The sequence below is a fragment of the Aotus nancymaae genome, unplaced genomic scaffold (assembly GCF_030222135.1).
Source record: "Aotus nancymaae isolate 86718 unplaced genomic scaffold, 86718_ANA_hifiasm-v0.15.2.pri h1tg000033l, whole genome shotgun sequence".
Classification (NCBI taxonomy): Eukaryota; Metazoa; Chordata; class Mammalia; order Primates; family Aotidae; genus Aotus; species Aotus nancymaae.
Genome location: NW_026988447.1, coordinates 5,528,662 through 5,552,965, shown reverse-complemented (window position 1 = coordinate 5,552,965; position 24,304 = coordinate 5,528,662). Strand labels below are relative to the sequence as shown.

Sequence of the window (24,304 nt, the reverse complement as noted above, 5' to 3'; positions counted from 1 at the left end):
CCCAGATTTAAATATTCAAATTCTCATCTATGTATTTTCAATAAAGAGAAGATAAGCAATGAAAAACAAAGACACACAAACAGAAAAAAACAGTGTGTGTAAAACTTTACCTTTTTTCAGATAGTAATTAAGGCACATATGTGAGAGAGAACAGTTCTGTTCTATTCCTGTAAAACACACATTTGGTAAGTGCCCCACTCTATCTTATTATGTAAGTCTGTATGTTTTTGGAGAGGAGGAAACCCTCAAGAGAGGGTTAAAAGTGGATATGATACACATTTGATGAAACTGAAAAATATGAGGATTTTACCTGGCTCTGAAGATGTAAAATATATGGCACAAGCCAGAGACCAGGCATTTCCACTAGCCTCTAGAACTCCAGATATCTATGCCTCCTGAGGGAAGCTATGACAAATACTGCTATTAATCTTGGTTGTCAACTCTACCTTTCTTAAAAATGAATGGCAACTTATAGAATATATACCTTGTCATTCATTTTCATGGAAGGTAGATGTTGGTTACTGTGAAATGTGATATATTTGGTTATACAAAGTTAGGAGGATATAAATACAATCATATTGTTTTGCATAATATGGAATTTGGAGCCTCAGGGAAAGTATAGAAATTCGATCTGAGAGACAGACTTAGCCATTATATCTAGGGTGTAAAGAATGCAAGGCACATTCTATACAGAATACAAGGAAATAAAACACGAAGGAAGTACTCAATCTAAACTGTATTTCAATGTGTGATTTGTGTAATATGTAAGCTAGACCCACCCTCTATCTCTCATATACATCTTCAATCAAATATTCATGGCTTTTTGCAAATGGATTCTTTTTTCAGAGCTCAAAGAGAAGAACAAAGGAAACAACAGGGCCTACAACAGAAGAATGGGAAACTTTAAATAAACACCTAATAATGCATCTTAAAGAACTTAATGCATCTCAAAGAAAAGGAAAAGCCAACCAAACCCAAAGTCAACAGAAGAAAAAGTAATACAAAAATTACACCAGAAAGTAGTGAAATTGAAGAAAGAAAAATAATCAGCAAAACAAAAAGTTGGTCTTTTGAAAAGATAAATAAAATTGACAAACCTTTGGTCAGACTAAGATAAAAAGAAAGAAAACCAAAATAAATAAAATCAGAGATGAAAAACTGACATTAAAACTGATACTACAGAAATTGAAAGGATCATTAGATGCTTCTGTGAGCAACTATATGCCAATAAATTGGAAAACATAGAAGAAATGACAAATTTCTAGACACATATCACCCACCAATACTGAACCAGAAAGAAATCTATTATCGGAACAGACTAATAACAAATAATGAGATCGAAGCTGTAATAAAAATTCCTCCAGCAAAAATAAAGACAGGGACCCAAGCTTCTCTGTAGAATTTTACTAAACATTTAAATAACTAATACTAATATTACTGAAACTATTCCGAACAACAGAGGAGGAAGGAAAACTTCCAGACTTACTCTAAAAGGCCAGTATTACCCAGATTCCAAAGCCAGACAAAGAAATATCAAAAAAAGAAAAACTATAGGCCAATATCCCTGATAAACATTGATGCAAAAACCCTCAACAAAATACTAGCAAACTGAATTCAACAATAACTTCAAAGATCATTCATCACGATCAAGTGGGATTTACCCCAGTGATGCAAGCTTGGTTCAACTTACCCAAATCAATCAATGTGCTACATTATATCAACAGAATGAAAGGTAAATCCATATAATCATGTCAATTGATGCTGAAAAAGCATTTGATAAAATTCAACCTCCCTTCATGATAAAAACCCTAAAAAAACTGGGGATAGAAGAAAAATACAACAAACCCACAGGTAGCATCATACTGAATTGAGAAAAGCTGAAAGCTTTTCCTCTAAGATCTAGAGCATGACAAGGATGCTCACTTTCAACACTGCTTTGTAAAGTAATTCTGGAAGTCTTAAGCTAGAGCAATCAGGAAAGAGAAAGAAATAAAGGGCATCCAAATTTGGAAAGGAAGAAGTCAAATTACCCTTGATTGTCAGGTGATATATTATTATTATTGAAAAAACCTAAAGACTCCGCCCAAAAAAACTATTCACAACAGCCAAGATTGGGAAGCAATGTAAGTGCTTATCAACAGATAAATGGATAAAGAAACTGTATACATCACAGGGGAGTATTCAGCCATAAAAAAGAATGAAATCCAGTCATTTGCAACAACATCGATAGAACTGGGGGTCATTATCTTACATGAAATAAACCAGGCACAGAAAGACATAATTCACATATTCTTACTTGTTTGTGGGAGCTAAAAATTAAAACAATTGAACTTACAGTAATAGAGCATAGAATGTTGGTTACCAGATGTTGGGAATGGTGGTGGGTGTAGGTTGTTGGGAAGTGGAGATGGTCAATGGATAAAAAAAGTTTAAATACAATGAATAAAATCTAGTATTTTGTAGTACAACAGAGTAACTATAGACAATGCTAATATTGTACATTTTAGACAACTAGAAGCATTTAATTGAATTGTTTCTAGCAAAAAGGATAGATGCTTGTGGTAATGGATATGCCATTTTCCATGATGCAATTACTATATATTGCATGCCTATAACAAAGTGTCTCATATACTCCTTATGTGTATACAACTAATGTGTACCCAGAAAAATTAAAAATTCACAAAAGAAGTGACAGAACCTTGATTATAGTCATGTGTAACTGAGGACCTATACATTTTTAAATATTTAAATTGTAAAATATAATTAATGAAAATGTATTCTTTTATCACACATGCATGTCCTCTTCTTCAAGAAAATGCTTTCATTATTTTTGAAACTTAATTTTATTGGCAAGAAAAAACTGCATGAATTTAAGTATTTAATACTTTAATATATGTGGTCATATTTTAATATAATATTTACTAGCATCTCAAAATTCAGTATATGTGATATTTATTTTAAGTTCAGTTCAAGTTAACATTTTATCAGTAAAGGCATAGACACTATGTTATGTAAGGTAAAACAGCCCGGTATCACACTGGTTGTAGAACGACAATGTTTACTTGTCTCTAGAACAGAATTATTGGGATTAGGAACACTCATGCTAGCTATATGAGACAGGTAGATAAGCTCCTTAAGTGAGATGAATAAATCATGCTATCATTTATTTTTCTGATTTCTTGAAATAAGGAAAAAATATTCCTCTTCTATGGCAGGACATTTATTTTATTGTAAAAATCAGTGTTAAAATTTTTACTAGCATAAAGTTATGCATACAGATTTCTGGGTTATAATGTCTGCTTACAATATTTGATTTGTTCTTACCCATTTCCCAACTGTAAGCATTAAAAAATATTCATCTATCACTCATCCACTATTTCAAGCATATATTTTCCCTTTATCTCTATTATAATCTACCGCATCTTCACAAAAGGTATGAAAGTATAATTATAACTAACAAATACATCATGCTTTCCATGTGTCGGTGATGTTTACACATTCTAAATAATAACAATGTCACATGAAAATTTTGTACTGGGTACTACTATCATGGCTATTTATATAGAAAGAAACTAAGACACAGAAGCCTTAAGTAAATTGCCATACTACTTGGAAAGTAGTAGAGATGTGATTTGAACTCAGACTTTGTAATGAGTGTCCTTAACCACTATGCCATGATCATCAAAAAGATAACTTTTTAGAAATATCCTAGGATTTTATCAATTTAGGGCCACTACTGCTTTGCCATTTGAAACATTTTATCTTGGTCTTGAAAATGAAATGCATGCATATTCCATCTTAATCTTTGTTGACGTTTCTTCTTTAGTTATAACTTGTTTTAACTCCTTCATATGTTTAATTGATACTAAGGGTTTTAACATCAATATTGTCAACTTCGTAAAACACAGTTCTTGTAAAAGTTTAACATTTCAGCTGGGCGCTGTGGATCATGCCTGTAATCCCAGCACTTCGGGAGTTTAAAATTTCACTTTGATGTACATTTGCATTTTATGTTAGATATTCTCTAAACACAAAAATATGTCTCAGACTGAAAGGCTAACTGTGCAATTATAGACAATTTTGTTAAGCTAGAATGATGAAGGGGTGGATTGAATGAGATCTATTTCTATAACTGGTCAGTTCATTTTAGCAGACCTTTTCACTATGACAACCTGCTAGCTGTGATTCTAAAGAGTCTACCTCCTTTATCTACTGATTTTTTATTCTCTTTTTCTAACAAAAAGACAGGCCTCTAGTTTCTAATGTACTTGAAAATTTTGAAGAGAAACTCAAGAATATATCTTCATTATGTGGACTAAGTATAGAATGTATGCAGCCAGCTTTCCTGCTGCATTTATAAAACCCAGGGACAAATTATATTCTTTAACTTTTACTTATGACTGGCTGTAACTTAGAGTTATATATTATATTCTTTGCTAGGAATAGTTTGTAAATTATTATCAGACACCATTAAGATCATTTCTCTTTTTATTCTAATTTAATTTATTTTTAAATTCAATATTAAAGGGCATCCATATTGGTAAAGAGGAAGTCAACCTTCACTGTTTGTTGGTGATATGACAGTAAACCACAAACTCTGACAACTCATCCAAAAAGCTCCTAGAACTGATAAATGAATTCAGCAAAGGTTCAGGATACAAAATTAATGTACACAAATCAGTAGCTATGCTATACACCACCAGCAACTAAGTCGAGAATCAAATCAAGAACTCAACGCCTTTTACAATAGCTGCTAAAAGGAAAATACTCAAGAATATACCTAACCAAGGAGGTGAAACACATCTAGGAGGAAAACTAAAAATCCCTACTGAAAAAAATTATAGATGACACAAACAAATAGAAACACATCTCATGCTCACAAATAGGTAGAACCAATTTTGTGAAAATGACCATACTTCCAAAAGCAATCTATAAATCCAATGCAATTCCCATGAAAATAGCTCTGCCATTCTTCACAGAACTAGAAAAAAAATCCTAAAATTCATATGGAACCAAAAAAGAGCATGCATAGCCAAAGCAAGATTAAGCAAAAAGAACAAATCTGGAGGCATCACACTACCTGATTTCATACTATACTATAAAGCCATACTTACCAAAACAGCATGGTACTCCTATAAAAATAGGCACACAGACCAATAAAACAGAATAGAGAACTCAGAAATAAAGCCAAATACTTACAGCCAACTGATCTTTGACAAAGCAAACAATAACATAAAGTGAGGGAAGGATGCCCTATTCAACAGATGGTGCTGGGATAATTGGCAAGCCACATGTAGAAGAACGATACTAGATCCTCATCTCTCACCTTATACAACAATCAACTCAAGGTGGATCCAGACAAAAATCTAAGACCTGTAGCCATAAAAATTCTAGAAAATAACATCAGGAAAACCCTTCTAGACATTGGCTTAGGCAAAGAGTTCATGACGAAGAACCCAAAAGCAAATGCAACAAAACAAAGATAAATAGATATGACTTAATTAAACTAAAAAGCTTCTGTACAGCAAAAGGAAAAATCAGCAGAATTAAAAGACAACCCACAGAGTGGGAGAAAATCTTTGCAATATGTATATTTGACAAATGACTAATATCCAGAATCTACAAGGAACTCAAACAAATCAGCAAGAAAAAAAATATTATCAAAAAGTGGGCTAAAGACATGAACAAGTAATTCTCAAAGGAAGATATACAAATGGCCAAAAAAAAAATATGAAAAAATGCTCAGCATCTCTAATGATCAGGGAAATGCAAATCAAAACCACCATGAGATACCACCTTACTCTTGCAAGAATAGCCGTAATCTAAACTTTTTTTAAAAAAAAGTTGATGTGGATGTGGTAAAAGAGAACACTTTTACGCTGATGGTGGGAATGTAAAGTTGTACAACCACTACAGTGTGGGAATTCCTTAAAGAACTAAAAGGAGAACTACGATTTGATCTAGCAATTGGGTATCTACCAAGAAGAAAAGAAGTCATCATATGAAATATATAGTTGTACTCATATGTTTGTATCAGCACAACTGGCAATTGCAAAAATAAGGAATCAGCCCAAATATCCATCAACTGATGAGTGGATAAATAAAGTTGTGTATGTGTGTTTGTGTGTGTGTGTGTGTGTATAAATAGTATATATATACACTACTACATATATACTACACACATATATATATATATATATATATATATATATATATATACTACTCAACCATAAAAAGGAAGAAAATAATGGCATTCATAGCTACCTGGATGGAATTGGAGACCATTATTCTAAGTGGAGTAACTCACAAATGAAATATCAACATTTTATGTTCTCACTCATAAGTGGGAGTTAGGTTATGAGGATGCAAAGGCATACGAATAATACAATGGACTTTGGAGACTCAGGGGTAAGGGTGGGAGGTGGAGTGAGGAATAAAAGACTACACATAGGGGTTCAGTGTACACTGCTCAGGTGATGGGTGCACCAAATCTCAGAAATCACCAGTAAATAACTTACTCATGCAACCAAACACCATCTTGTCCCCAAAAACCTATTGAAATAAAAAATTCAATATTAAGTTGTGATATGTATTAATGTTTAGAATATCTAATACAAAGGTTTTCTAAAAGCACCTGAAACCTAAAAACACAAAAGTCAGAAAATACTTTTGCTGTAAATATCTGAAAATGTTTTATGTGTTTCACAGGGTTTCTATTAAATGCTTTTTCCAGAATTCTTACTGATGGATGAGATACTGACATTTCCATTATATACTGCTAAAAGAATAAGTGATTTGTGTAGTGTGGGATGGACGCAGAAGAATATCACTAAAAGTCCTATGAACCTTGAAAGAAAAATAAAGAAATACTATGAGCACCTGTATGTCACAAATGTAATATTCTAGATAAAATCAATCAATTTATTGAAAGACATATTGTCTAAAACTCATATAAGAAGAAACAGACAATCAGAATAGACTTATATCTCTTAAAGAAATTGAATCACTAGTTACTAGCTTTCCAACACAGAAAGCACAGGCAGAGATGGAATTATTGGTGAATTTTATCAAACAGTTAAGAAATATTTTGTATCAATTTTCCACAATCTCTTTCAGAAGACAGAAGCAGAGGGAATACTTCCTAACTCATTCTATAAAGCATTACACTAATTTCAAAAACAGACAAAAAGATTACAAGAGAATGTAAACTTCAGACCAACTCCTCTCATCAACATAGATGCAAAAATTCTCACTATTAGCAAATTGAATCTAACGATGTATAAAAAGAATTTTACACCATGAGCAAGTGGTATTTCTCCGGTGTTGAAAGATTGTTTTAGCATTTAAAAATCAATTATTGTAACCCATCACACCAACAGCCTAAAGTAGAAAAATCCCATGATTATATCAATTAATGCTGAATCAGCACTTGACAAAATTCAACAACCATTCAGGACAAAAACTCTCAGTAAACTAGAAGTAGAAGGGAATTTCCTCAATTTGATAAAGAATATATGTATATGCAAAAAACCTATAGCTAACAACATAATTAATAGTGAGAAACTTGAAACTTTTTACAAAAATCAAGAATATGGCAAGGGTAACCCCTCTAACCACTCCTCTTCAACAGTGAACTAAAGACTTGTCTAATGTCGTAATATAAGAAAAGAAAAGGAAGACAGATTATAAAGGAAGAACTAAAACTATCTTTGTTCAAAAATAATATGATTGTCTATGTAGAACATATAAATTAATTAACAAAAATCCTTCTGGGGCTAAATACACAATTATAGCATGTTTGCAGTATAAAAATGTTAATATACAAAAGTCAGTTGCTTTTTTGCATACCATCAATGAACAAGTGGTATTTGAAATTAAAATCATAGTGCCATTAACATTAGCACCCACCAAAATGGAATAGGAATACACCTTATAACACATGTATGTAATCTACATGGGGAAAACTACAAAACAGTGATGGATACAATTAAAGAACTAAACAATTGGAAAGAAATTCCATGTTCATGGATAGTTAGGTCAATATTGTTACGAAGTCATTTCTTCATAATGCAATTAAAATCCCAGCAAGTTGTTTCATGGATCTCAACAAACTGATTCCAAAGTTTATATGGAGGGACAAAAGACCTGGAGTGGCCAATACAAAGTTAAAGAAAAACATACTTGAAGGATGAACACTCCCAGACTTTAAGACTTACTATAAGGCTACAGTAATCAAGACCCTGTGCTATTGGTGAAATAGTGAACAAACCGATGAATGAGACAACATAGGAAGCCTAGAAATAGACCAACATAAACTCAGCCAACTGATCTTTGACAATGGCACAAAGGCAATAAAATAAAGCAAAAGTAGTTATTTCGACAAATGGTGCTGGAATAATTATAAATCCACATGTAAAAATAAATACAGACACACACCTTGAATCCTTCACAAGAAATAACTTAAAATGAATCATGGACATAATTTCAAAATGCAAAACTATAAAACTTCTAGAATATTACACGAGAGAAAACCTAGATTACTTTCTGTATGGCAATGACTTTTTAGATAAAATAGCAAGGGTATGGTCTATAAAAGAAATAACTGATAAGCTGGACTTCATTGAAATTTTAATAAACTTCTGCTACATAAAAGATAATATCAAGTGAACAAGAAGACAAGTTACAGTCTAGGAGAAAATATTTGCAAAGGCTTGTCTAATAAAGGACTACATCTGGAATACATAAAGAACTTTTAAAGTGTAATAATAATAACCCAATTAATAAACAAGTCAATGACCTTAACAGATACCTCACCAAAGAAGATACATAGATGGAAAATAAGCATATGAAAAGATGTTCCACATCATTCACCAGGTAAATGAGAATTAAAACAACAATGAGGTATCATTAAACATCTAACAGATTGGCCAAAATCCAGAACACTGACACCACCAATGCTGATGACGATGTGGAGTAACAGGAACTCTCTCAAAATGTCTTCTGAAGTGGAAATACCATTTTGGATTCCCACCAGCAGTGGGAATGCAAAACACTCTTTGTGCAAAATCTAAAAGGAGGTATTTCAAACTCCACTATGGCCTATGGGGGAAAACCGAGTATCTGGTGATCAAACCTGGAAGCAAGCTATCTGTGAAACTGCTTTGCTATGTGTGCATTCATCTCAGAGAGCTGAACCTATGTTTTGATTCATCAGTTTAGAAAAACACTTCGTGTAGAATCTAGAAATCAGCGGTGGGAATGCAAAATGGTATTTCCACTTCAGAAGACATTTTGGCAGTTTCCTCCCAAACTAAACATATTTTTACCATATGATTAAATAGTCATCCCAAGTAGTTAAAAACTTATCTCTACACAAAAAGTCTATATATGGACATTTATAAAAACCTTACTCATAATTGCCAAAACTTAGATGTAATCAAGATGGCCCTCTGTAGGTAATTGGGATGTATGCAGAAGGAAGTCAGTAAACATAAACTTCCAGACTATTACTTTCATGTACCTCTTGGTTGGCCAAAACATAAATAAGATTATGAAGACATTTTCTGCTCTCACAACAACATAACTTTCATGTGAATTGAAAGGACCCTTTTCAGACATAATGAAAGTCAAATTAGAGAAAGCTGAAGAAACAAAACCAAACTTCGTAGCAAATAAAGTTTCTCACGGGTTGAATTGTGTCTCCCAGAGGAGTTTTAAAGACCTTAGCACCAGTACCATAGAATTTGATCTTATTTGGGAATTGAATCATTGTGGACGTAACTAGATAATTTAAGATGAGGTCCTAATAGATTAGGGTGAATTCTTAATCCAATGTGACTGATGTTCTATAAGAAGAGGCAAGACTAGGCAAAGATAAACACACAGAGAGGACAACATATGATTATAGAAGCAGACTGGAGTGATTTCCCTACACCACAAATGCAAGGGACGTCTTATGGCTACTTGAAGCTGGAAAAAGCAAGAAAGGTCCCTTCCCTTACCCCCACCTCCAGTTCAGAAGAAGTATGGCCCTGTCAGCACCATGATTCTGAACTTCCGGCTTCCAGGAATGAGAGAATAAATTTTTGTTGTTTCAGCCACACAGTTCGTGGTATTTTGTTATGGAAGCCCTAGGAAACTAATACAAAACATGGCAGAAACTTGAAGCATATATGAGTAAAGTGCCATGCACTGGCATTCTCCAGTGACCAACAATCTTTTTTTTTTCTTAGATTTAGATGTCCACATCCAGACCAGACCGATTTGATCTGATCTTTTTTTTTTTTTAAATCAAATCAGTGGCTATAGTGATGCAGATATATAAATGATAACTAAAACAACAAAATCAACAAAAAATAGATAAAAACTAAAAATATAAAAAGTAAAAACCCTCAAAACACAATACATATATGTTAGGTACACATAGATAAAAGTGATATGCTTAAATTATACATTTATTTTAATTTAATTTACTAGTCATTTATTCTTATTACTATAAAGTATAAATTTCATTCTTAAAAAATAAATCATGAGGTATATGACAGCATAGATATCTTAATTAAAATATCTTCCAATTTTACTCTGAATTCCTTAAATTCCAATGCCTAGGACTTAGTAAGTACAAGATAAATGAGAGGTTGCATTAGAAAAGATCATAAAAATGATATAAATTTTAATTAGTTTGAATTATGATACCTATAATCAATTTGCTTACAATGTTACTTTGAGATAAAGTTTTTAAATTAAGTTACACTATTGCAAAGCTTAGAAATACTTGTTTAATAAGACCAATACTCTAAAATGTCTGATTTTGGAAATAAGCCATAAAATTAACCAGAAAAAAATGAATAGCATGATATTATAAAAATAGTCTATTTTCCTCCCCAAACCTATATTCACTGTTAAGGGTAGGAGTGAAGTCCACCTCAAGATATGTTACAGGCATCATCAAGAAGTCAGCAAAATCTATCGGAGCTGTCATCATTGTTCTGTTGCCTAACTGGGCTTCTTCCCTTCATTATTCCCTAAAATCAGTGAATAGATTTGAAGAAATTCCATTTGTCTTATTTTATTTTCTACTACTAAACCAAATTGAATATGCTATAATTGGCCCTTAATTATTGAAGGCATATTGGAATACATCAGTGATTCAACTATCTTAAATCATTTATATACATTTTGTTATAAATATGCTCAGCTGTTGTTCAGTAGTGCCCTTGAATACTGGATAAATCAGCTTTTATTGACTTACAGAAAGCTAAACATTACATGAGCTCCAGAATATATTAGGAGAGATATTATAAATTCTATAAGATAGAGAACTTGTAATTCCTTGAGGTATTTAAGATATAGATATCTATCAAAAGTAGATATCTCTTTTTAATCTGTCAAACACCATATAAATGTTACTTTAAATTAATACTGCTGATGATGTAGTCAAATTGCTCTAAAAATGTTATTTTCATACTTTTCCATTATTCAAATTAAATATACATTTTATCATTATAGAGTAAATTGAAAAAAGTAAATATAATGTGCATGCTATATTTCAGTAAGTTTGTTAATATAGTCACTAATCATACCTGAATTAGTTCATTAATATCTACAAGTCCATTACTGTCTGCATCAAAATATTTAAACATTTGGTCCACCAATAGCTTCTTCCGAGATACGTCGTCGCCATTAGGATTTTCATTTTCTTGCATAATATATTTTTGATTTTGTAAATCTAAGAGCATATTTTTCATCTTGCTGTATTCAGTAGTCTTGCACTTATCCCCTGTAAGAAAAGAACTAGTTATTTTCAAAGCAATATTATTGAAAAGAAATAATTTATTTTATTAATGTCTAGAGGCTATTTTATGAATAACATACTATGTGCATAATTTTTACTTTTCTAGTGTTGCATGATTTACAACTTGTACAAGAAAAATGAAGTGAGCTATCTCCATGGTAAGATAGAAAACTTTTATCTCTATCAAATCTGATAACAACATATTTATGTGTGGTTTGTTTATGAGGAAGGCATTGATGCTATGAGGGACATAGAAAAGCATGATAGCTCCAGCTGGCTCCAGCATTCAAATTTATGGTTTTAGTTTTTATCCTCACTCTATATCTCTGTATCAATGTTTTATAGGTGTAAAAAATGAGGTACAAGGAGGTGAAATGAATTGCTGAAGGCAAAGAATTAAATTGTGTCTAAAGTTTGTATTTAAACATATCTATATAGTTCCAAAAAAACAATCCCACGTTTTAAATCTGAAATATATTTTAGACATTTGGATTTGCATTGATTACATTCATACATATATATTTACATTTATTTTATTATTTTTTAAAAAAATTAATTCTTACAAATCCACAATGGCTGTACACATTTATGGGTTATGTGTGATATTTTGATACAGGCATACAATGTGCAATGATTAAAATCAGGGTAATCAGGATATCTATCACCTCAACCATTTATGATTTCTTTAGATTTGGGACTTTCCAAATCCAGTTTTTAATTATTTTGAAATATACAATAAATTATTGCTAACTACAATTGCCTTGTTTTGTTACCGAACATTATATCTTATTCCTTCTAACATTATTCTGCACTCAACTAATCAACCCATCTTTATTCTCCCACCATCACCCCTGCCAGTATCTTTCCCAAGCTCTGGTAAACATAATTTTACTCTATAGCGATGAGTTCAATTTTTTTTTTTTAGCTTAACTCACATATGAGTGAGTACATGTGATATTTGCCTTGCTATGCCTGGTTTATTTCAGTTAATATCCTCCAGTTCCAGCATGTTGCTGCAGATGTCAAGATTTCATTCATTTTTATGACTGAATAATATTCCATTATGTATATATACCATATTTTCTTTATCTATTTATCTGCTGATGAATACTTAGGTTGATTCCGTATCTTGACTATTGTGACTAGTGCTGTGATAAACATGAGAGTGCAAATACCTCTTTGATGTTCTAATTTCCTATCTTTTGGGCATATATCCAGCAGTGGCATTACCTGTACACTGCTGGTAGGGACGTAAATTAGTACAAGCACTATGAAGAACAGTATGAAGCTTCACAAAAAACTAAAAATAAATTTATTTTCTTAATTCTGACTTCTTAATAACACTAAATTCTTATTAGTATTCTTCTAACAGTGTTTTCTTACTGTGCTGATATTCATTCTTCTCTTTTTTTAGGGACCCTGATATATAATGTGATATACATTTGTACTTTTTATTTTAAAGTATTAAGTTTGCCTCTCCACAGCTAAATCATAAGCTTACTGAAGCAAAACTGAATGACAGATATTTAGTACCTGCCCTGTAATAACCAGCACAATATTGAGAACATCATAGTTAGTGAAAATAATTTCTTGGATTACTGTCTCTCAAAAGTAAATAACATCTGGGTATGGTGGCTCATGTCTGTAATCTCAGCACTTTGGGAGGCCGAGGTCAGTGGATCACCTGAGATTAGCAGTTCAATACCAGTCTGGCCAACATGGTGAAACCCCATATGTACTAAAAATACAAAAATTGGCTGGGTGGGGTGGCAGGTGCCTCTAATCCCATCTACTCAGGAGGCTGATGTGCCTCTAATCCCATCTACTCAGGAGGCTGATGCAGGAGAATCCCTGAAACTTCAGAGGCAGAGGTTGCAGTGAGCTGAGATTGCATCACTGCACTGCAACCTGGGTGACAGAGTGAGACTCCGTCTCAATAAATGAATAAATAAATAAATTGCTCTGACATTTTCACATAATTTTTTTATGTGAGGGAAAATCATTTTACTTACAATGGCCTAGGATGGTGTCTTTATAAATGGTGTATTGAAATGGTATGTATACTGCTGATAGTAAGTGGGATATGGAATATACAAAAATGCAGTGCATAATATAATTTGAAAATTAAATAATAGGTTTTATATTAGTTGAGATTTTTTACAACATATTTTTAGGAAAAAATCCTAACTTTATAATTATGGTCAATTTTGACAATTAGGTTTAAGAGCATCTACAATTATAAAAGAAAATGTCTACAGATATTTAAATATGTGTCTGAGAAGCATGGGGCTGCAAAACAATAGTTGAATCTCATTCTTTTCCGAGACAGAATACAAAACAATCTCTTCCAGAGAGATGATAGACTGTCTTTACTTTTCAAAGACAGTGAAATTACTATTGTTGTTCAGCACTTTTCATTTCTAGCAATCCTGTCAACAAGTTCTTTCTCACAACAAAATGTAAACTTTGTGCTGCAGATTAAGTCAATTTTGTATCATTCTGTTCTCACTAAAGAATAATAATAAGAATATGTTTTCATAATAGCAAGAAACTCATTGACAAAAGAGGGAAGTAATCAAATCCGTAGCCATTGCTAGCAATTTTGGTATCTGGGAAAGCAGCACAAAGGAAGCCTTCAAATAGCGAACTCGTGTTTATCAGCACACAGGTGTGCATGAGGAAGGAGAAAAATATGTGACGAAAAAATGCTGAAAAGGATTATACATCATTCCAATAGCCTTTGCTTGGATTTCTGTATATGACCCTGGATCTGTATTGCTTTCATTTCTATCAACTGCCAGCGGGTGCCATATGGAACTGGGGGCTGACCTTTGACCAATGGCAAGGGGGAGATCAGAATGTTGGAGTGAGGTGGATGGGAAATAGGAATTAAACACTGAAAACCTTTCACTAATATTTAAAACTAGGGAAAGGATAGAGTTTGGGTTGCTCCACTCTAATTTTGATCTAATCTAATCAGTGTGATTATCATAACACTCTCGCTAATGCTTCATTTTCCAAACGGTTGTAAATTTCTTCTCTAGTCCAGAAATTGGGGTAGTTGCTGGAAATCCAAATAAAATAACCATAAAAACATTGCAGTTAAGGCATTCATATTCTGTAAATGTGTACAATATGTAAGCAACTATTTAAATTTTTATAAACTTTATTAAACAATTCTGTCATAGATTTTTGTTATAAATAGGTGTATCTGTTATTAATGAGAGTGCATGTAAGTCATGTAAGGAAGGCTTCCTACGTGCCAGAAACTTGACATATATTAAGCCATTTTATACATATTGAATCTTCAAATGTATAACAACAACCCAAAAAGAAAATCAATATGAGTACTACCATTTTACAGATAAGGAACAAAGGCACAAAGATGTAAAATAACTTGTTCAAGGTAACAGAGCTAGGAAGGGCAGATTTATTTTACATACGTGCCATATCTCCCTTTTATCCACTAACTTTACTTTGCTCATTTTCAGAATTGAGATTTTCTTTTTAACTATTTTATTTAATAATTAAAATTAAATATCATATAGATTCCATAATTTGTCCAAGAGTAATTTGTAAAGTGAGAGATAGATATGATAATAAATCCTAGTCAATATCACTGTTTATATTACAGAAGGAGAAAGAACACACACACACATACACACACACACACAAACACAAATGTAGTATATAAGAGGTAACATGTAAACTATTAGAATGTATTTAAGAGAAAGCCAAAGGGAAAGTACTTTTCTAGAAATAGAGTATGATGAAATGTAAAACATTTGAGAGTAAAAGTAAGATAAACAAAACATGTCCATTGGAGTCCTTAAACTGGAGGTAATTAGCAACTTCAAAGAAAAACGCTAGTGACTAAATGGTGCAAATTTTACATTACAATGGGTTGTATAGGGTAACATATATTTCATGTTTCGAATTCCTCACTTTGTATTTACAAAGAGGTAAATACAAAGTGAGAATTTGGAAATATTAAACATGTACTATCCTTTTTATAATTGTTGACAGTAAAGAAAAACAACTAGCATGATTAATAAAGAAGAATAGACATTTAGAAATTGCTCCCCTTCCCCAAATCCAAAAATAGCACCAAGCAGGAAGGAAAGAAGTTTTTGTTTGTTTATATGGTTACTTTGATAGAACCATTTTCTTAAGTTAATTGACAGGCAGTGTGAGATTCGTATAGCTAAAGAAAAGAAACGTTTTCCTAGATTCACTTCATGCTCTGAGAGACCAGTGCAAAATTTCTTCTGCTATTCCTGTTCCAGAGACAGAGAATATACTGGTGAACATGACAAAAATCCTTATTTCCTGGTATCTATACATCATCTTCCTTCTCATGTACTCGGTGTCTCTAGGGCTGTGCTGACTTTTGACTCAGAGTCATCCTAAGGGCAGGGAAAATCCATTGGCCTTGTGGGGACTTCGAGGATGTGGAATCACTGACACCCAAATGCCTGCACCTGTGTAGCTGGCAGTGCCTCTCCAAGTCACAGAGAACTGAGGACAAGGACACCTTACACATCTGAGAATGCAACCATCAGTTTTGAGTACATGATAAGTGCTAAAAATTATAGATTATATCAATTATTCTTAGTATAATATGTTTTTGTAAAGGCTGCAATTTGTTCTTATCTCTCTGAAATTACACTTTTATCCTTTCCTCATATCTTCCAGTAAAAAGTACCAATTCCTTTAAACACAAAAGATTCAATCGCAAGTGTAAAAGAAAACCATGCTTTGTTTTTTTGAAATTTATTGTAAGAATTTGATTAGTTTGATTCCAGTATAAGCTGGAATCTTAGAAACTCGAAGAATAAAAGCCTACTGTTTTTATTTAGTGTAAGTTCCATTTGTATATTATACTAATGTATGTAGAAAGTATCTTTCCTAGAATTATTCTATAATTGCTAATAAAACACAAACATTTTTGATAAATATTTTGTATTTAAAGCATGAGAAGGGTGTCAAAACTTCAGTTGATTTATTTAATATGCATATATAAATCAAATTCAATGTGGAAAGCTATCACATTTATATTAAGTATAAGCTGTGAAACTATGTATACCAAGAAATAAAAATTATCTTGGTTAATAGTAGCCTGAACATAATTTTTAAAAAACAACATTAAACCTAAACTGCAATATCTACCTAAATTTCAAAAAGATAAAAAGTGTAAATTGTATTGTGTTATTTGAACTTTACTTAAGTATACTACAGTTATATATAATATTAATGCAAGCTTACTGTGTTTCAGGTACTAGTCTAGTTCTAGGGATTCATTAGTACAAATACACTTACACATACCACGTTTGAATATAGCACATTTAACAAGCCACGATTATCATAAACACAGGGACTTTTTTTTTAAGATTTTGATTTTTAGTGTTTTAGGCTTACAGAAAAATTGAACAGAAATTACAGAGTTCCCATACATCCTTTTCCCCCAACACACGCAGATGTTCCCCAACTATTGTGGGATGTAACATCCCACATCAGAGTTACAATCGATGAACCGATATTGAATAACATTATCACCCCAGATCCATAGTTCAACTTATGCTACTTTAAGCATATTAAAGCTCTTGGTGTTGTACATTCTATAGGTGCTGACAGTTGTATAATGACATTTATCTACCATTATACTATAATTTACAGAATAGTTTTACTGCCCTAAAAATCCTCTGTGTGCCATCTATTCATCACTCCTTCTGTAACCTTTGGCAACCACCGATCTTTTAATTCTTTCCATAGTTTTACTTTTTCTAGAATGTCATATAGTTGGAATCATCCAGTATGTAGGTTTTTTCAAATTGGCTTCTTTCACATGGTAATATGCATTTATGTTTCCAGCATGTCTTTTCATGGCTTGATAGCTCACTTGTTTTTAGAACTGAATAATATTCCATTTTATGGATGTACCACAGTTTATTCATTCACCTGTTGAAGGGCATCTTGGTATTTTCTAGGTTGTGGCAATTGTGTATAAAGCGGCTATAAACATCTGTGTGAAGGTTTCTGTGTATAGATTTAAGTTTTCAACTCATTTGAATAAATACCAGAAAGCATGATTGCTGCAAGATATGGTAAGAACACAATTAGTTTGGTAAGAAGCTGTCAAAGTCTCTTCCAAAGTGGGTCTACCATTTGTATTCCAGAAAGCAATGGGTGAAACTTCCTATTGCTCCATATCCTTGCTGGGATTTGGTGTTGTCAGTGTTTTGGGTTTTCATCAGTCTAATAAGTGTGCAATGGTAGTTCCTTGTTGTTTTAGAGGGGATTATTTAAGTTTGTAAGTAACTATATTTTACAAGACCTTAGTTCCTTTATCCTACCCTCACTTTCTACACACATAAAACTTGATTTGGCTTAATTTAATATTGCCATGAGCATTGTTGAATAGTTAAATAAAAAATGAGTGAAAACGTGATGAATTTGACATGCTTACTGATTAATTTTGGGAATCATTCTTACTAGAAATAAAAGGGAAGAATTGTGAGTTACAAATTAATTCCCCAAACACTTTGCTACTTAGGATGTAACTTGTCAATTATATGCCACCTTGTAATTGGCAACTGTCTTCAAATGTAAGCAGTAGTAAAAAAATAGTTTGATATTTTAGTTCAGCAAATGTGATTATGTATTAGAATTTCAATAAAGCTGTTCTAGTATCCAGGTCACTTTACTCCTTTAACCCTCAGAAAATGTTAATTAAAATATTTCTGAGGGTTCCAATTATATTCATCAAATATAACACACTTGGATCTTGTGTGCAACTTAGCTATCACTTCCTTTCTTCATCCCCTCCCACCACTCATAAACACAAAAGCAAATCATAACAATGCAGAGAACATGGGCAGAAAACACAACAAAATAAAACAAAGCACAATACAATGGTGAAATTGATGATCTAGAATGTGTAGAAACTTAAACACAAAATGTAAATTTATTTTACCCCAGGAAAATACAATTTAAATTTAGCTATCATATTAGCGATCATAGCTAGTCAAATGCATTAATACTTAGTGAATTTAATAACCTTTTAAATCATTATCCTTAGAATAAAACTCAGGAAAATATAATACACTTCATACAAAAAGACATGTCTTATATAGAATATATGAAAATTAATTCTGTTAAGTAGTTTGAAAATTACGTTTTGTCCCTAATTTTTTTTTCTGGGTAACCTATCTATAAATAATTTGCATGTCACATGCAAGACCGGTAAAATGTAAGTGCATTATTTGTCCTTCTCCTCCTCCTCCTCCTCTTCCTCTTCCTCTTCTTCTTCTCCTTCTTGTCCTTCTTCCTCTCCTTCCTCTTCTTCCTCCTTCTTCTTCTCCTTCCTCCTCCTCCTCCCCTTCTTCTTCTTCTTCTTCTTCTTCCTCCTCCTCTTCCTCTTCCTCTTCCTCTTTTTCTTCTTCTTCTTCTTCTCCTCCTTCCTTCTTTATTTCTCCTTCCTCTCTGACAGATTCTCACTCTGTTGTCACCCTGGCTAGAGTGCAGTGGCATGATCTTGGCTCACTGCAACATCTGACTCCTGGGTTCAGGAATTCTCATGACTCAGCCTCCTGAGTAGCAGGGATTACAGGTGTGTGCCACCATGCTTAGTTATTTATTTTTTTTTTTTGAGACGGAGTCTCACTCTGTTGCCCAGGCTAGGGGGCAGTGGCCTGATCTGAGCTCACTGCAGCTTCCATCTCCCAGATTCCTGCAATTCTTCTGCCTCAGCCTCCTGGGTAGCTGGGATTATAGGCACACACCACCATGCCAGGCTTATTTTTGTCTTCTTAGTATAGACAGGGTTTCACCATGTTGGCCAGGCTGACCTTGAATTCCTGGCCAAAAGTGATTCACCCTACTTGGCCTCCCAAAGTGCTGGGATTACAGGTGTAAGCCACCTTGCCTTGCCAATTATGTCTTATATATTATGCTACATAGGTTTTAAGAGTTTTGATTGTAGCAGCCTGTGCTTTATAGATATTGTTAATTTTGATTTATAATTCTGTGAATTTATATTACTTTTGGGAGTAAAAATATATTAAATATATTTTTTGACTTTTTTATGAATTTGACTTAAATATTTTTTTAAATAACCAGCTTACAAAAATGTAAATCTATGACGGTAGCAAATACAGTCTAAAGATGCATGTGATTCTACTAAGAGCAAGTCTCTTAGTGCTCCTAAACACTAAATAATCTATCTTCTTCACCAATTTGTAACATCATTCAAATATACGACTCTCAACGAAAAAGTTATTATTTCTATTCATGTTATAGAAGATATGCTATCCACATCTGTGAAATCACAGGCATACAACAAAATTTTAACCCAATATTTGCACAGTGCTCATATTGCTGGCAGTGTTCCAGATGTTTTACAGATTTTAAGTTATTTAATCTTTATAACGATGTCAAGAAGTAAATACCATTTGCCATAGCATATCTTTGAAAACACCATAGACCCAATAATAGATTCAACATTGGACTTTACATGAAGATCTGAGGAACTTCTCTCCATAGAATGGTAATCACATATCTCAAAAATAGATTCAAAAGTTTCTCACGAAGTACAGAAGCTACAAGTTGCATCCATTTGTCTTGTACGAATGTAGAGTTTTACTGTTGTTTATTCTGCAAATTTATGTGAAATTCTATCCAGGATTCAGTTTCAGGAGGACAACTTGCCTACATGTAATCTGATATGCATATGCAATAATAAATCATATTTTCTCTGTCATCCACACTGGAACAGAGAGTCTTTGGTTGATAAGGTTTTTAAATTTCTCCAAAAAGTATTAGAGCAACTAAATAATAATGAAAGGGATGACTCAACAAGACTGTTCAAATCTCATGTTTTTATTCATCTAACAATGTAACTTATGAATCCAAAAGTTGTAAATCAAATGGTGAAAAAATTACAAGGCAAGTTTGATGAACGACAGTCATAGAGAAAAACTGTAATGCAGCTATATGAGAAATGTATATCAAGCAGCCATAAGACATAGTGCCTTGGTTTGGACTAAATCCAGAAATGCACTTTTATAGGAATATAGTACTCTTCCTTAAGCATGAAGTTTAATGCTCACCTCATATATAGTTAAAGGTTGAGGTTCAGGTTAATTTTTTTTCTGAAGTGTATTCCTAAGCCCTGGGACTTTTGGCCAGTTTGCTGTTAAAAATTCCTGTCTATGAACATAAATATATTTTGTTTTTCTGGCCAATGAATGTATCTGTCAAGAGTTTATATATGCCTTGCCTCAGTATCTCAGTCATTCTTTGTCTGACTTATCACAAGAAAAATGTGAAAGTGGTAATGAAATACAGGATTTCTTCTACAGTTTATTCATCTATATTCCTTACACTTTCATTCTCTTTGACCAAACAAACAAGAGATAATACATTTATCAGTGTGTATTGACCTCTGGCCACGTCGTTATCCTATCAGATCTAACACCAAGAAAAAAAAAATTCCAAAATACATCTAATTTATTCTATATAATTGTAAATATTAAAATACTAGCATATGATGTTAAACATAATATCAACATTCATAGCATTGTTGTTATTCTATATTAGATGATTTTATGTAGGCTCAATCATTGTAGTGGGTTAATATATATAACAATTTAGAGCATGCTACACTGGGGAAGAAATATCTTGTATGTAAGTGAGCAAAGTTGCCTTATTAGATCTTGTATCAGCACAATAACATATAAATGAAATAATCTGAATAGATGTAACCTGAGAAAAGTCACGTCCCTTAGGTTGTCAGAACTGTATGTTAACTGTGATTACGTCTTTTAAGTACAGCCAATCTTTGAGAGACATTGTCCTGTAAGAGTCTTGTGAGAGTTCCTATTTTAATCAGACATAGAGTGGGCGCTAGCATTTTACTTCCTAATTGTCCCCAAACCAACCAAATAAATACAAGTGATTCTACCAATCTGTGTCCCTCCAGAAAGAGGATTACTCAGTGTTCTCAAGTAAGACTTGGTTCTGGTGTATAGTTAAATGGTCAAGAGAAGATTTCTTCAGCTAGACATGTATCTACCATTCTCTACCATATATCAATCATCTCATGATGATTCTTTGCGATATCTCCAAATAATGCAACCTCTATTTTCCTATGAAATTTTAAATGCCATCCATACAAATACTATGTATTAGGAACAGCTGGTATGTATAACATATCTGCCAATGTCCATCACTTTTTTCTAGAAGATTATAAATGCCAACATTAATTTCTCAGTATTACACATTACATTTTTGACATTTTTATTCACACATTTGCAAGATAAACAAATATATGTTTAATTGTGCACTTTCTTATGAATATGCATCATGTTATAACAATATTCAGAAAATAGAAAAGGTAGAAGTGAATAGTAGGAGATAGAGTAAATTGATACTTGACATTTTCTACTTTAAGTGACTTTGATGGCATCAATAGAAATTTGGTTTATATTGATGATATTCAATATATCTTCAGTAGGTAAATATAATGAAAATGACAAATTAATTTATAAATGAGATATTTAAGGTAATTGTGGAATATCCTTGATAAGAGAACAGAAAATAGAATGTGATAGCTTTGAAACTCTGTAGTTTAGAAGAAAGGAAGTGCTTGTTGAATCATACTTGTGGGTGATTGGTGAGTGCTTGACAGTTGAGGGCATGATTGTAAATGAGATTAATGAAAGAGAACATTTGTAAAGTGTGAAGCGAAGGTCATGATGGTAGAATTACGACCATGCACACTTTATAAGGGGTAATATTCCACAGACTACTTAAAAAGAAGGCTGCTAAAACATTGATTAGTTTGGTGAAAGAAGAAATGAAGATGGTTTAGTCATTCAACTTCAGGTGCTAAAGTCTATTTCTTGATAAGGAAACATATCATATAAATACCACAAATCAGCTGGAAAAATATGAAAAAGAGATGTTACTTTTCTTTGAAGTAAAAAATGTTTTCTGTAAAACCTAGCTGACGTTTTGATATTTACCATATGCAAGGATGTGTGTTTGAGTGTCTGTGTAGCTTGTTGAACATACATAGAACAAAATCTGTGGTTATGTTAGTAACAGGAGCAACAGTTCATGTAGAGATAAATTCCTTTGATATGGTATTGACATGTTCAGAAATAGTCTTTAAGTTACATTACCAAAGATAGGTTCAAGATAATTTTTACCATGAATAGCTGCTTTTTCATTAATTTGCCTTTTCTCAAGTCACTTTTTTTGCAACTGAAAAGTATATAACTTATAAATATGTTTAAGAAAAAAATTCATTTAAAATGTGTGAAATTTCTAATGTCAGCTGGGAGATGTAAAATTTCTAATTTTCACCTTGTGCATAAATAGCAGAGGATAATTACTTAAGTATTTATCCTTTTCATATATGTTGTCAGATGAAAATGAATTGCAAAACCTCTTTTTAAAGTTTTATTTGTTTTTAATTGACAGGTAAGAATTATACATCTTTATAGGTGTATTTCAATACATATATATATTGTGTAATGATCAAATCAAATCATTATATCCAGTGATGGATATAATTAGTATATCCATCACTTTAAAAACATGTCATTTCCTTATGATGCAAACATTCAAAATTCTCTCTTCTTATTTTGAAGTGTACTATACATTATTGCTGACTGTGGTCACCTTATTGTGCAATAGAATCCCAGAACTTATTTCTCTACCTGTTACTTGTACCCATTCACCAACCTTTCTATCTCCCTCCCTTCCAAGCCTGATGCTCCCCAGCCTCTGATAACTATTCCACTATTCTACTCTCTACTTCTGTGAGTTCAACTGTTTAAGAATAACATGTCGGAATATGCAATATTTTGTCTAATGTGACAAAGCTTTTGTTATTAATTCAGTTTCATGGGTGAGTTGAAGAATTAGTTCATGAATACACTTTGAAACAACATCTGGGCCAGGCATTCTGGCTCACTCTTATAACCCAACACTTTGGGAGGTAAAGGCAGGAGGATCCCTTGAGACCAAGAATTCAAGACCAGCCTGGGCAATAAAGTGAGACCCTATACCCATCTCTCAAAAAGAAAATTAGCTGAGTGTGGTGATGTGTATCTGTAGTCTTAGCTACTCAAAAGGCTAAGGTGGGAGGATTGCTTGAGCCCAGAAGTTTGAGATTACAGTGAGACATGATTGTGCTACTGCACTCCAGCCTGGGTGACAGTTCAAGGCCGTGTCTTAAAAGTAACAAAAATGAAAACAAAAACAAAACAATGCCTGAATTTCAAAAGTTTCTGAGAAAACAGAAAAACTAGATTTTTCCTTCACATATACACCAAAATTGTTATTTATTTCATGTATTGATTTTATTTATTTCCTTCACATATACACCAAATTGTTATTTATTTCATGTATTGATTTTGTTATTTATTTATAAACAGTGGAAACAAAAATATCCTCTCTTTTAAGATGACATAATGACATACATTAATATTCATATAACTATGT

The 24,304-nt window shown here is 32.6% G+C and overlaps 1 protein-coding gene across 5 annotated transcripts in view; it reads right to left on the bottom strand.

Annotated features, from left to right (window-relative positions):
• The window catches only part of FSTL5 (follistatin like 5), an 832,703-nt gene that overhangs the window by 413,993 nt on the left and 394,406 nt on the right, over positions 1 to 24,304 (bottom strand). For all 5 annotated transcript variants that reach the window (XM_021666691.2, XM_064383772.1, XM_064383775.1 and 2 more), the window contains exon 5: positions 11,583 to 11,779. In XM_021666691.2, the coding sequence (XP_021522366.2) occupies positions 11,583 to 11,779 (197 nt within the window). The remainder of the gene's footprint in view (positions 1 to 11,582; positions 11,780 to 24,304) is intronic.